The 12,703-nt window shown below is 36.8% G+C and overlaps 1 protein-coding gene across 1 annotated transcript in view; it reads left to right on the top strand.

The window, feature by feature from the left end:
* Positions 1-12,703, top strand: part of LRBA (LPS responsive beige-like anchor protein) — a 416,862-nt gene that overhangs the window by 161,770 nt on the left and 242,389 nt on the right. The window contains exon 36 of the mRNA XM_082315661.1: positions 11,156-11,322. Within this exon, the coding sequence (XP_082171787.1) occupies positions 11,156-11,322 (167 nt within the window). The remainder of the gene's footprint in view (positions 1-11,155; positions 11,323-12,703) is intronic.

The following is a 12,703-nucleotide window of genomic DNA, read 5'->3' as shown; positions in this document are numbered from 1 at the left end:
CGGATGTGTTACTATACTACAGAGAACATGTGGCAATTGTGAAACAAATTTTGTCATAACTTGCGACCAGAGACTTACAGCCACGAGAGCCGGCAGTGCCCCGCAGGGGCTAAGTTGGGCACCCACTGCAGTACCACAGCCCCCTGGGCAGGACCTCACCAAGCATCTCCAACCTGTCACCCACCATGAGAAGAGCATGGCAGCCCTGGAGGAGGGTGGCCAAGGCCAGCACAGACCCCCACAATAGGGCAGGGCCAGCCTGAGGCTAGGAGGCCTGCTTGCCCCATGGCTGGGGCTCTGGGAGGGATCAGGGAGTCCACAGCAAAGTGGTGGGCATCGCTAGGACGGGGGGTTGGTCCCGGCCTCTGGCCGGGCTGAGGGGCAGCCTCTCTCCGCTACCACCAGCAGGACAGGGTCATCCTCAGCTGTGCTGGCTCTGTGCTGGCCCTCAGCCCTGGGAGGACCTTATGCCACCTACAGACATCTCTAAATTATCCTACTGTTAGTCCTGAATGTGTTAAACATTTACAGAAGAAAAAGTGAGATATTATTACTTCTGAAATATTGTTGCTTATTTTTTCCTACACCACCTGTTAGAAACCCCAAATATCTCATTTCTAAGCAGTTGTTGATAGCCTTGAAGCCAGCATCACCCGTCTTGGCGTTGGACCAACACTGTTTTGCAAGGCAGTTTCATATGGTTGGCAGCAGAGGAGGGAGGAATGTTTCTCAGGTTATTTTTGAATGGCAGTTGTTTGAAGCTACTCAGAAATTTGGAATATTAGAAGTAGACAGAGGTAGATTATTGGCTAGAGTGTAACTGAAGCTGTTAAAGTGTGTGAGAAATGTTACACGGCGCTTTGGTAAGTCCAATAACTGTTACTTACATGTGTTTTATATAATGTTTTATATCATTTCAGTAGTTTGTTTCATTTTTGTGCATGCTTGGTGGAAACTGGTGATTTTGATTAGTTGCTGTACTCTTTTTCGATAGCTATAATGTTAACGAGTGAACTGTAATTCACATCAAATCCCAGATTCTTGTTTTAAAATTCCACAGGATTTGTGTTGCTTTTTTATCCTGCATGGCTATTGTGCTCTAAATATAACAAGCTCCAAGTATTGAATTTGTTATTTTACACTGAATTAAAGTCAGTTAGTGAAATCTAGTTAAGCAGGATTTGTGCAGTTATACTGTCTAATCTCTTTTGTGCCGTTACACCAACGGCTGTGAGTTCAGCTGTTTGTAACAAATGCTAACTGTTATTGAGGGGTAGTATGAAAACGCCCTCATACCATTTGAAAAAACCAACAAAAACAACCAGACGGAAAAACCTTGCACAATGAACTGGAACAAAGCCAAAAATAAAACTTGAGAAAAACATCAGAGCCTTGGAATAGGAGGTTTCACAGGTTCTCGTATTTAATTTTGAAATGAGAAATAAACAGGAAACTCATGAAACGGATCTTATATATTCTTCTTATGTAAATGAATATGTTTATGCAGTATTCTTTTTTCTGTTATCTTTTTTTTTTTTTTTCCCAATGTTGACAACATAAAGGATGAGTCCAGCAGAAACTGCTTGGTGCTACATAGTACTTCATTTCTCTGAAGGTAGCATCTGTGGTAGCTGCAATACTGACTCTTGCGTCATTGCAGTCTTTTCATTTAAACCAAGTGAGCAAGAAAATATAAATTTTAAAGTAATTGTTATGGAGTATTTTTAGTCATTGTTCCATATCGCTCAGTATAAGGCTCTAGAGTTGCATGAATGAGTGTTTTTAAGTTAGACTGCTGTAAATTAAAGCAGAGTCTGTTGTCTTCTCACACTTTGCATAGTCAGAATGTTTCAAATGCTGTCATTATTTGCATAATAAAATCACACAGTTTTAAAAAGAAATTAAATTATCCTCCCCCAACAATTTTTAGAGCCAAATGTCAACATTTCAAGGGTGGTAGAAGTTTTTCTGCATAAAAAATGTTAATTAACACCCAAACCTATTCATACCTATCTCATACTGTTCTGAAATTCCAAAATTGTGTTACATAAATGCATGAGAACCAATCACAAAGGAAAAAGCCTCGTACGGTAGTTGGAATGAAATACAAAACATAGACTACTGAAAAAAGGAGAGGGGAAAAATGAAGTTAAAATAATTTGCTTTTCATAGTGTGATGCTATAGGAATTCTGACAGGCGGCTTTAAGTTAAGGCAGAGGTTAAGCTAAAGCTGGGATTGTGACTGTTTAACATATTTCCAAAATAAGTGGCTAGGAATGATTTTAAAGAATAACTGCTGTAAGAGGCCATATTTTAATAATCCTTCCCATTTGCTTCTGGATTTTTTTTTAATCTTTGCTATTTCATCATCATCTTAATCAAAATATCCTGCTTTTATAATACTTGGTCCTCCAAAGAATAAGCCTCTCAAGAGTCTTAGCTTACCATAAGGTTAAGAGCAAGTTTGGAGTGTAAGTTAGAAACTTGTGAATCAGCAGCACTGGGCATGTTATTTTTGAATAGACTTAAATAAAATCCCATGTAATACTTTTTTTCACAGATTCTCTGACAGTGATTTGAAATTCCCCTAACAAAAAAAGAAGCCCTTAATGCTTTTCATTAACAAGGAATTAAAATGTTTCTGCAGATACAGATGAAGGTGCAAGGACTTAATGGCAGAAACTAAAGGGTTTTTTCTGTGCGTGAGAAGGAAATGCTTTGCCAGCAAACACGTTTGTCCTATTTAGCAGTGTTGCTCCAGGATATGTGCCAGTCAAGGTGATCGTTCTCCACTCTGAGAGGCTGAAAAGGTCCTGAACTGTCAGAGATCAAGTCCACTAAATTAGTTCTTGGAGCAAGCGTGATAGAAGCTGGTGAAGGACAGATGGCTTACATTTTGGGTTGTGAGTTCATGTTCGTGCCTGAATGTTTCATAGCTGAGGTTTCACAAAAGATTTGCCAAATACAGCACAGAACACTTTTAAAGCTCCTTCTGTTGCTGGTGCAGAATGATAGGTGATTTGTTCCTACATCTACCTTAATTACCATTATGTATCCCTGTGTATACATTGATTTTATTGTGGGCTGATGGTATTTTTCCCTTTGTTCTTAATGCCTAGTGACTACTGGAATACTATACAGAGTACAATGCTTTCAAAACACGCCTTTGATTCTGTTACCAGAGTACAGAACAAAGTTATAGAAAGGCGAACTTTTTTTTTCCATTAAGTGTCACAAGTGACGTTTTAAGGAGTCCAGTCAGGTCTGAAACCAACTTAGTATCCAAAGTACTGAAGCTTATTAGAGATGCGCTTGTCATTGGCATGCAACCAGGCATGGCAAGATAGGAAACTATTATGCCTAAATGTCTTGTTATCTCAAATTAATGTGATTTCTCTGTTCTGTGTTCATGAGTTGGTATATTTTGATACATTCTGAAGCTCCTGGAGTAAAATCACAGTTGTGTTCTCCAACCAAGACACTAAACAGGGAAAGCTGAAAAGTGCTTGAGGGGAACTATGTAGAAAATAGAAACAGAAACACAGACCCCAGGCTGCAGGGATATCTCAAGGGGGTAATCTTTCCGTCTTTTGGAAATCTGGAACTTTACATAATCTTGGGAACTGTTTATGCAGAGATTTTGGCTGGAAATGAATTTGCGTTGCATGTGTTTTGCAAATTTATATGGAGATTTAGTGAGTGTGATGTAGCAGGAATATCAAACAATAAATAACAAAATCAACAGAGGTATGTTGATTATCTTTGCATTGTATTCTACATATAATATGAGTGCGAGTTCTTACATGATAATAAAAATGAGTCCTATACAGGAATACATATTTCTGTAAGGTAGGTGTTGAGATAGTTAACACAAGTCATGTATTAAATACTAATATACCTAAATATTTATAGGTGTGTCTTTTACAGCTGTAGAAATTAAAGAATTTTAACTCATGCAGATGCCTTTCACTTTGTTATAGCCAGAGGCTGAAGCCACATTTATAGATTAAAGTGGTACAAGGTATTTTGTAATAAGGTTACAAATTATCTTTTGGTTTATCTGCTTATCATCTGAATCATTCTGGCTAAATTTTTCCATTCTTTGTCCTCTTGGAGGTTGAATTACTTTAAGGTTTAGATTTTTTTTTTTTTGGTGGTTTGGAAAAGAAGGTTGGCAAAATGTTTCCAAATTAAAACGTTCAAAGATATTACTTCATTTTATTTCATTGAGAATATCCATTTTTTCCATGTTTTGAGGTATTCTTATTTCCCCACTGTCAGAAACGTACCTTTTGCCCCTATTATGAAAAAGGATGCAGAATTCATCTGACACAAAACTTGTGAAAAATTGCTGTTTATGTAGTACCTTTAAGGGCCTCTTAATTGGTAAGTTGCATTGTTCAAAAATACTCAATAGTGTGTGTTACCTGCTCTTAAAACCTTACTTTAAGGTTTATCTGTGCTGTCTGAACTGCATGTGACTCTCAATCTGTTCAAGCGTCACTCCTGTGCCAAGCCTTGGTGCTGTAAGTTATAAAAGAACTATGCTGGCAGTAGGGTGTCTGGAAATCTGAATCCTAGGGAGGCTGCTGGGGCCAAAGCTGCTGGACTGCTTTCTGCGTACCTTACAGGTAACAGAGGTCCTCAGTGGGACAAGACAGTTGGAGAGGTGGTGGTCACAGTTAGTGAATGAGGACATTTCAAAGCTTTAGTTTGTTGGGGTTCATTGGAAATGTGCCGTCTGGCCCCTGGTTATACGAAGATTTTCACAAGATCTTGAAGAGTGGATCGAAAGCCACAGCGAGAGTAACTTGGCAAATGTTTCCCGAGCTGACAGTGCCACATTGCAGTGGATGATAACTATTTCCCCTACTTCCACTTCATGTTCATGCTCTACAGAGGGGAGGAAGTGTCCTGATGCTATTGCTAGAGTAAGGTACTAACAGCAAGAACAAAAGGTGAGGTTTTGGTGGGTAAGATGAGAAAGAGCCTGCAGATAAGAGAAGAACAGAAAGAGAAGCTGGGGAGCATAGAAAGTAGAACTGGGACAGGTCCCTAGGCCAGTCTCCACTGCGCCTTTGGAGACTGGAACTAAATATTGCATTTCTCTTCTGGCAGTAACAAGTTGCTCACACATCTACTAACTACTGGTTACAGGTAAGGTAACAATGGAATACTCCTTTGCTTTGGTTGAAGTGATAGAAGTCTTTGTAATTGGCCCACTTTGAGTCTGATATAGATGTTTTCATGTGATTAAAAGGTATTTTTCCCCTTTTTAAAACTTAAGTTGCATAGAAATGACAATATGAAAAGATTCCAAAACCAAGTACCCAACAGTTATGAAAAATCAGAGCACTGCAACCTTAATTTGGCCCTCGCTAAGCATGTGTAGTGCATCCTTCGATTATGTAAGTATACGTCCCATTTGCCAGACAGAGTGGATGTTCCTTTTAAAATAAGTGAGTTTGTCAATTCCAGAAGTTTTTCATGGATCCGATTTGTTTGTTGCATTGGACTAGGAGTTCTTTGGTGAATACGGTACTAATCTTCGTCGTGGTGTTGAAGCAGTTGAATGTCACAAGGTTGATGCAGTGTGGTTGGGAAATGGCTTGAAAGATCATCCCTGGCTCCTTCTTTGCTTACTGTCTAATCTGAGAGCACAGAGCCACCTATGCAGAAGTGCTGAGCTCTAGAGCATAGTGGAACGGTACTTTGATTATTTCTAGCTTGAAAAATGCCTTGTACTAGGAAGATGTGGACCCAAAGGATCTCAGATTTAATGCCCAAGTGTAATGTTTTTAGGATCTTAGCCTGTTTTAAAACCAGAACAGTGTGAAGGGACTGCAGACACAAACTGGTTTTGCAAAAGGGGGGGGGGGGGGGGGGGGGGGGGGGGGGGGGGGGGGGGAAGAGTCTTAGTGCATGCTTTGCAGGCAAAGCATTTGGGCATATGTACAGTAAGAACTGGCTTCTTGGCTTCGAAAAGAACATTTGTCTCTGCATATTGTTTATGCCAATGGTTAGCAGTGATGCTTAGAGAATTAGAATACTGGAATAATGTAGGGCACATATAGCAAATCCCAGTTTCTAGCAGGGAGTAAGAGCTCTTACTTTTTTGTGTAAAGCTTTGTCTTTGTGATCCAAGGGTGCTACTGTAACACAAATAATATAAATCAGATAAGTATCAAAGACAAAGGTAAAAAAAAAAAGTCTATGGTACTAATGGATACTGCAGAATAAATGTGATGTTATTTGTCTCTACTCTTTACTATTTATTTATTCTGTCAGTTGTTTTTATATCCGGTTGAACTCTTGTTAGGTTGTCTCATTTACCTACTCTACTAAACTGGGTTAATTTGAAAGACGCAGTCTCGGTAAAAGTGCTGTTGCCTAGTGTTTAGTTGGGTTTACTAAAACTTAATACTGTGAGACTTAAAGGTAAAAAATAAAGCTGTTGACTCAGCACAGATTAAAACCAGATGTCTCTTGAGATCCTTGCATTTCTCTCTAATCACTAACCCTAATTGACTGTGGTAGGTTTTTTTGTGGTCATGACCATAGTTTTACCAGTCTGTGTTTGGTGTGATCTATGTCAACTGTGGTTTTTTTTCCCCCCTCTTATGATTTTAAATGCATGTTTTGGTTTTTTCTTTTTTCTTTTTTCTTTTTTTTTTCCCAGGAATGTCTGGCTACAAAACCACTTTTTTCTTTTTTTCTTCTTTTCTTCTTTGTTTTCCTCCCCTCCACATTTGTATTACAAACAGTTGATTTAGATGCAGATTCTTTTTAATCTTCAAATCAGATAAAAGGCTGGAAAAGTGGATAAATGAGGTTTGGAAAACTATAGGTTGCAGAGATGAGAAGCCATTGCATTGTGTTCAGTCCATTAAAACAAGAAGAAATAGAAGAGATACTTTGATAAGTGTTCTGCTGGTGTTAACCTTGATGGCTATTATCGGGGGGATGATGCTATATCTATTTCATTGGCTTAAGCTTTTTTCATGCTGAGAGAAATCAATACTTTGAGTCGTTGGATGACAGAGGCATCACTTCAGAATTGACGGTGGCTGTCAGACGTTGTCATTGGTTGACTTTTGTTCGCTGTTGAGGTTTTAAGCTTTCATTTTTCTAAGTCTTATTCAGGAGTCTTTGTAAGATTTCCCTGGGTAGCATTTTTAGTCCAGACTTTAAACCTCAGGTCAGAGGTCAAGTGCAAATATCTGTGAAAGCAGAGGATTGAGGAGCTCCTTCATTTACTAAAATATCCTTATTTGTAGGGAATTTGCATTAGTGGCAAGACTACGCGTTATCTTATGGATGACTTTTCCTCTTAAATGGCACCCTCTGAGACAGGTTGTTCACAAAGCAAGTAGCTTTTAGCCAAATTAGACAAAGGAACTGGCATATGAAAAAGCGTTCCGTGATCTCCGAGTTGAAGAATAAAAGTAAAAAGGTGCAATATTGCTTTTAAAAACCCTACGCTATTAAACTTTTTCATAGTTTGTAGAAAGCGTTACATGGTAATTTTCAGACTGCAAAGGTGCACATGCAGATGGTACCATGCAGGGGAAATCTTTTACTTGGCATTTTTATAAAGATCAAAGATAAAATAGTTCTGAAAACACTAGATTAACCCTCCTCTTCACTGAAATATAGACAGGCAGAATAGACTAATTCACCTCGTCAGTATTTTGGAATAGTATTTCTGGAATCTCTCCTGCATACAGAATGTATTGTATTTTCATATCTATAACTTCCCTTTTGGATGACCTTGTGCTCCTTTAGAATTACTGTTCCTTAAAAATAAATCTTCAGATAACCTAGATGTTTAAATAGCCTGCAGTCTTGTCCAAGCAGGGAGCGGGAGAGAGGAAAAAAACCCTGTTCCGCTCTGCGATAATGGCAAAGAGGAGTTTTCTGTTCCACCCTGTATGAAGGGGTAGAGAACAAGGGTCTTTCCTCTGCTCCGTGCTGTGTCAAAGGATGCTGCTTAATACACTTCTCCTTTGTAAAACTTTTAACCGCCACTGAATTTAAGACTTTTTGTAGGTAACCTGTGGAGTGTGTATGTGAAAATACATTTTTCTCCTTTCAACATTTTTTCTTTCATCATGACTGTGACTGCAGTACTTTCGTGATTATACTTTCATTACACACTTGCCCAACCAGATAACAAAAATCCTGTAGGCCAAAGCACTGGTGGAAGGAAGGTTTGACAAATTTGTTTGCATGCAACCGTATATCTAATTGTAAAACCATATTCAAGCATGACAGGGTGCATATTGCAAGTGCAAGAGATAAAGAAGAAATAAAACTGTAAAAATACATTTTTGAGTTTGTGTACAAACAGAAATCAAGCTGAATTTTTATTTTGCATAAATGGAATGATCGCGATTTAGTGTGAAGTATTAACATGTACCACACTATATCCTGGTATTGCATCTCTGGAAGTAGTGGATCAGGTGAACCTGAAGGCATCTGGAAAATGAAAAAATACAGTAGAGAAACAGAGACTTTTTAGTGCTTTCAGAACAGTCTAGTGGTGACGGGCTACTTCGCCACGGGTCTCTTTCCATTTCTTTTGGTGGAGCCAGTCTTCTTTCACCCCTGTATTAAAAATTATTTGAGAGAGGGAGGGTGAGAAATAGCTTCTTTTTGGCTGAATATTTGGCCTATATCGTGGGTAGGAACCACTGAACGAGTCAATTGTATGATCAAAGAGAAGATTATTCTTGCAAAACTTTCTTAATGTTAGTAACTATACACACACATGCCAGATATTTGGCAGAACTGTGGCTTCTTTCTGTTCTTGTTTGTAAAATATATATTGTAAAGAGTGTGCTACGGTTAAGAGTCCCTCCTGGAGTGATGTTATAATTTTATGGGATCGCTGCATGTCAGAGTCTCTCAGTTTTGGTGGGTAATTGCAAATTTTTATTCATATTAAATGCTGAATTTGCTGAAAAGTGGAGTTCTATACATTTCTGGTTTGTAACAGGCTGATTCTGTTTTCGTGGAAGTTGTCAGGACCATAAAACACCATTTGTTCCTTCATTTGAATGTCACAGCTACACTTTGAAAATCTTTGTTGGTATTTAATGAAGGATGCATTGAAAATTACATCATAAAGAGACTTTTTTTTAAAGAGGTACAAGTTCATTATATCTTTTACAAAACATTCTAGTTTGATTTCCATTTTATCATGTTTTAAGGTCAAATGTGACTTTAATGTTCCATAAAGAGACAGAGATTGATAATGGGGAAAGAATAACCCTCTAATGTGATTTATATCTATGGATTTTATGTCAGATATGAAAAGTTGCTGTTCAAATTGTAAAGGAGGATCCATTAAAGAGCACTTTTAAACATTTTACTACTTAGCTTACCTTATACACTTGTTTTTAGAATTCTGCCTTTTCAGGCAACTTAAAAATAACAGCTTATGAAACATTTACAAAGTGCTGAAAAGAACTCGGAATCATCATGGGTGCAAAATAGATTAACGTATTGGAAAAGACAGCTGTATTTAAAAAGAGCTAGAAAAATCTTGTTTAGTGTTGGTTATGATTTAGCCATCTTATATTTTTGTGAAGAGGGGTGGCAAAGTGCTTCATGTCAGAGTACAAAAGCCAATTTTTGATGTCTCATTGACTTGGAAAGTCAGCTGCTCATTCTTCACTCCTTCTGGATGTCTGTTTATCAGGTGAGCATTGCTCTAAGGTGTGGGAAAAATTATGAGGAAATTTGTAAATATATTAAAATTGTTAAAATAGCTCTTTAAAATTTATTCATCTGTTAGTACACTTTTGTTATCTAATGTCTATGAAAATCTACACAACCCCAAATTTTATTTTACTTGTGTTTTTTCCACATTCTTCCTATCTTTCTCTCACTTTGACAAATATATATTTGTATATATGCATATATAAATACATTCATAGCCTGCCTATTTTTTTATTTGCAGCAGTTTTCTAATGCTTGTATGTATAGATGAATTTATATAGAAAAAACATTGCTACTGTTTTAAACATAGAAAGCATGATGATATTGTGCTGTTATCTAAGCTCTAAGAAATAATTGTACTACTGTCTGCATCAGCTGTGCTTCACAAAGAAAAAGCTATTTTTTTTGTTGTTAGGCAGACATTTGTGTCCATTCTACTAACTAGATCACAGAATAATCCAATCATTGACAAAGGCTGAAATGCTTTGTCTGGCATATGCGATCTGTGGAATTGCCAGATGAAAACTGAAATCAGAAACAGGGAGTGCTGAAGTGGAGAAAAGCCTTTATTGTTTCTACCAATATTTGAGTTTGTTGTGAGTCTTCACGTACTGTGGTTTGATGAGGGGATGATCGAAACTTAGTGCCCGTTATTTGAGTTCTGTATTAACAGACACATTTTCGGAAGATTGACAAAAACCAAAATGATAAGAAAATGTTGTAACAAAGAATATTTTGTAGCTTTATGTTCTGTTTGTAGGTGTGACTTTCAGTTCTTATTTGCTAGTATTTGGTTGTGAGTACCTCGGCAAACAGATGTTTATACAACAGGTGTGGTACAGCTAGGAAAATGATTAACTTTCCCATGCTGGCCTGCAAATGTGCTCAACTTCAAGAAGCCATCTGGTAAAGATGGATTCAGTCTTCCTATGCATTTTGTCTTCCGTCTATATGAAGATATGTAGATTTTCTCCTTAGTTATATATTTACACAAACAACAGCAAACAGCTGGCTACCCAAATCTAGTGGAGAGTCACAGGAATGGAGTGGTCAGCTAGCCAGCATTCATTATTCTGAAACTTGCCTCTTTGTTTTCATAATGCTATTCACTTACTTTGTTATAAAATAAAAGTGGTTGTGCCTATATGTTTTATTATGCAGTCAGGCCGCTAATGTGTTGGCATTTGCTAAATCTTGACTGTGTATGCTGTGTGGTTAAAGAATTCATGACAAACCAAGATCCTCTGCTTGGCTCTCTGGACAGATTTACTGTGGGCAGCTGTGCAATGCCTCAATTCTCAAACCTGTAAAATGGGGTTAATTCTTATTTCTCAAGGGTTTTGTATAAGTAATTAATTATGAAGTGCTTCAAAGTTCCTTTGGATGGTATAATTAAAATACAAAGTAATAAAGTCTTTATTTTCTTCCTAGTCACTGTGTGCCCAGTATTCTGCAGAGAAAAGGGAAGAAGAAAAAATGTGTCATCATTTGATAATGGCAGCTAAGTACCGAGACCAAGTGACTGCAACTCAGCTAATACAGAAAATTATCAACATTCTGACAGACAAGCATGGAGCCTGGGGAAGCTCTGCACCAAGGTAAAGCACTTTTAGGGTGTTTTTAAATGTGTTTGAGAATAGGGCTGTGCTCAGCTATGCTCAGGTGATTTGAATTAATGTCTTATGGTCAAATTTAAAGGTAAACAAGGTTTTTCAGGTTTTTTTTTAAAAACAAAGTAATATAAAAAAGGTTAAATGAATGTATCGGTGTTTAGTATGGGTAAATGTCAGAGAACTAGTGTTTTGTTAGAGCAGTAAAAACCATGGTAATTCTTTTGTGACTTTAAACTTTGCTATAACAACGTGATAGAATTTAGTTTGAATGTCCAGTTCTACCCCATCATTTATTTGAAAAATAATTTTAAAAAGTAAATATTTTCTTAGTACTAGCTTTCTTAAATGGTGCATTATATGGTTCAAGATTGAACGACAGTTTAGTAACTTGTTTTCTTTTCTGCCAAACTTTAAACAAACAAGCATAAATCTTTTTAAGTTAGAGGGAAATTATGAGTTTTGTATCGGTAATTTCAAGGTGAAAACAGTACTGGCAAATTAATTCCACTTTTGGAATTCTCAGTATGTACTTTCATTACAGGGATACTTGTCTAACTTCTTTAGCACAAGTCACACCTAAAGTTTCACTTGCAAATCTAAAATACAAGTTCAAGTCCTTGGAGTACATCCTTAATTAAGGCTTAAGAATAACTGGAACATATTTAGGCTAGAACATAGCCACGTTGAATATGCTAGTATATTGAGAAACTGTTATTTAAATGCAATAGAATAATAAGCGTGAGAGAAGTACGTGAATAGACAACAAACTGTTTTTCCCAGTAACCTTTATTCATTCTTCAATTACTGCTTGTTTTCTGGAAAGAAAAAAAAAAATTCCCAAGCACTAATAATTTCTATAATGCATAGTAACATAAAGAAAATGTTATGAACAAAATTAACTGGAAGTGTTAAAATAAAGAGTTGTGATATTATGGCATAGAATGTCCATTTACCATAAATACCAATTTTGGGCTCCAGGTTATAAGGTTAAAAATGAAAAGTTGAAGTAAATGTTTAAGGCTGGGTGTGTTTTGTTTTTTTTTTTTTTTTTTTTTTGTTAAGTAAATTATGCTTAAATATAAAAACTGTTTAAGAAAAAAAAATTATGAGGGTATAAAACCAACAATCTATTTCAACATTTCTAGGAATTTTTAATTACTTAATTCCGTACAATTTTTAAATAAGACTTGTATTACAATTGTCTAAAACCAGATTTCTTTAAGTACGTTGTATGTCTGTAATCTTGGTCAGTATGTACTTTGTGGTTTTCTCCATCTGTTTGTGTCTCTGGATTTAAAACTATCATTACCACCTTTTAACTAAGAAGCAGGGAATCCTACTTGCTCTTTAGGTGTGTTTTGCTTGT

Source organism: Platalea leucorodia (assembly GCF_965183815.1).
Source record: "Platalea leucorodia genome assembly, chromosome: 6".
Taxonomy (NCBI): domain Eukaryota; kingdom Metazoa; phylum Chordata; class Aves; order Pelecaniformes; family Threskiornithidae; genus Platalea; species Platalea leucorodia.
The sequence above is the reverse complement of the archived record's forward strand: the minus strand, read 5'-3'. Positions and strand labels throughout refer to the sequence as shown.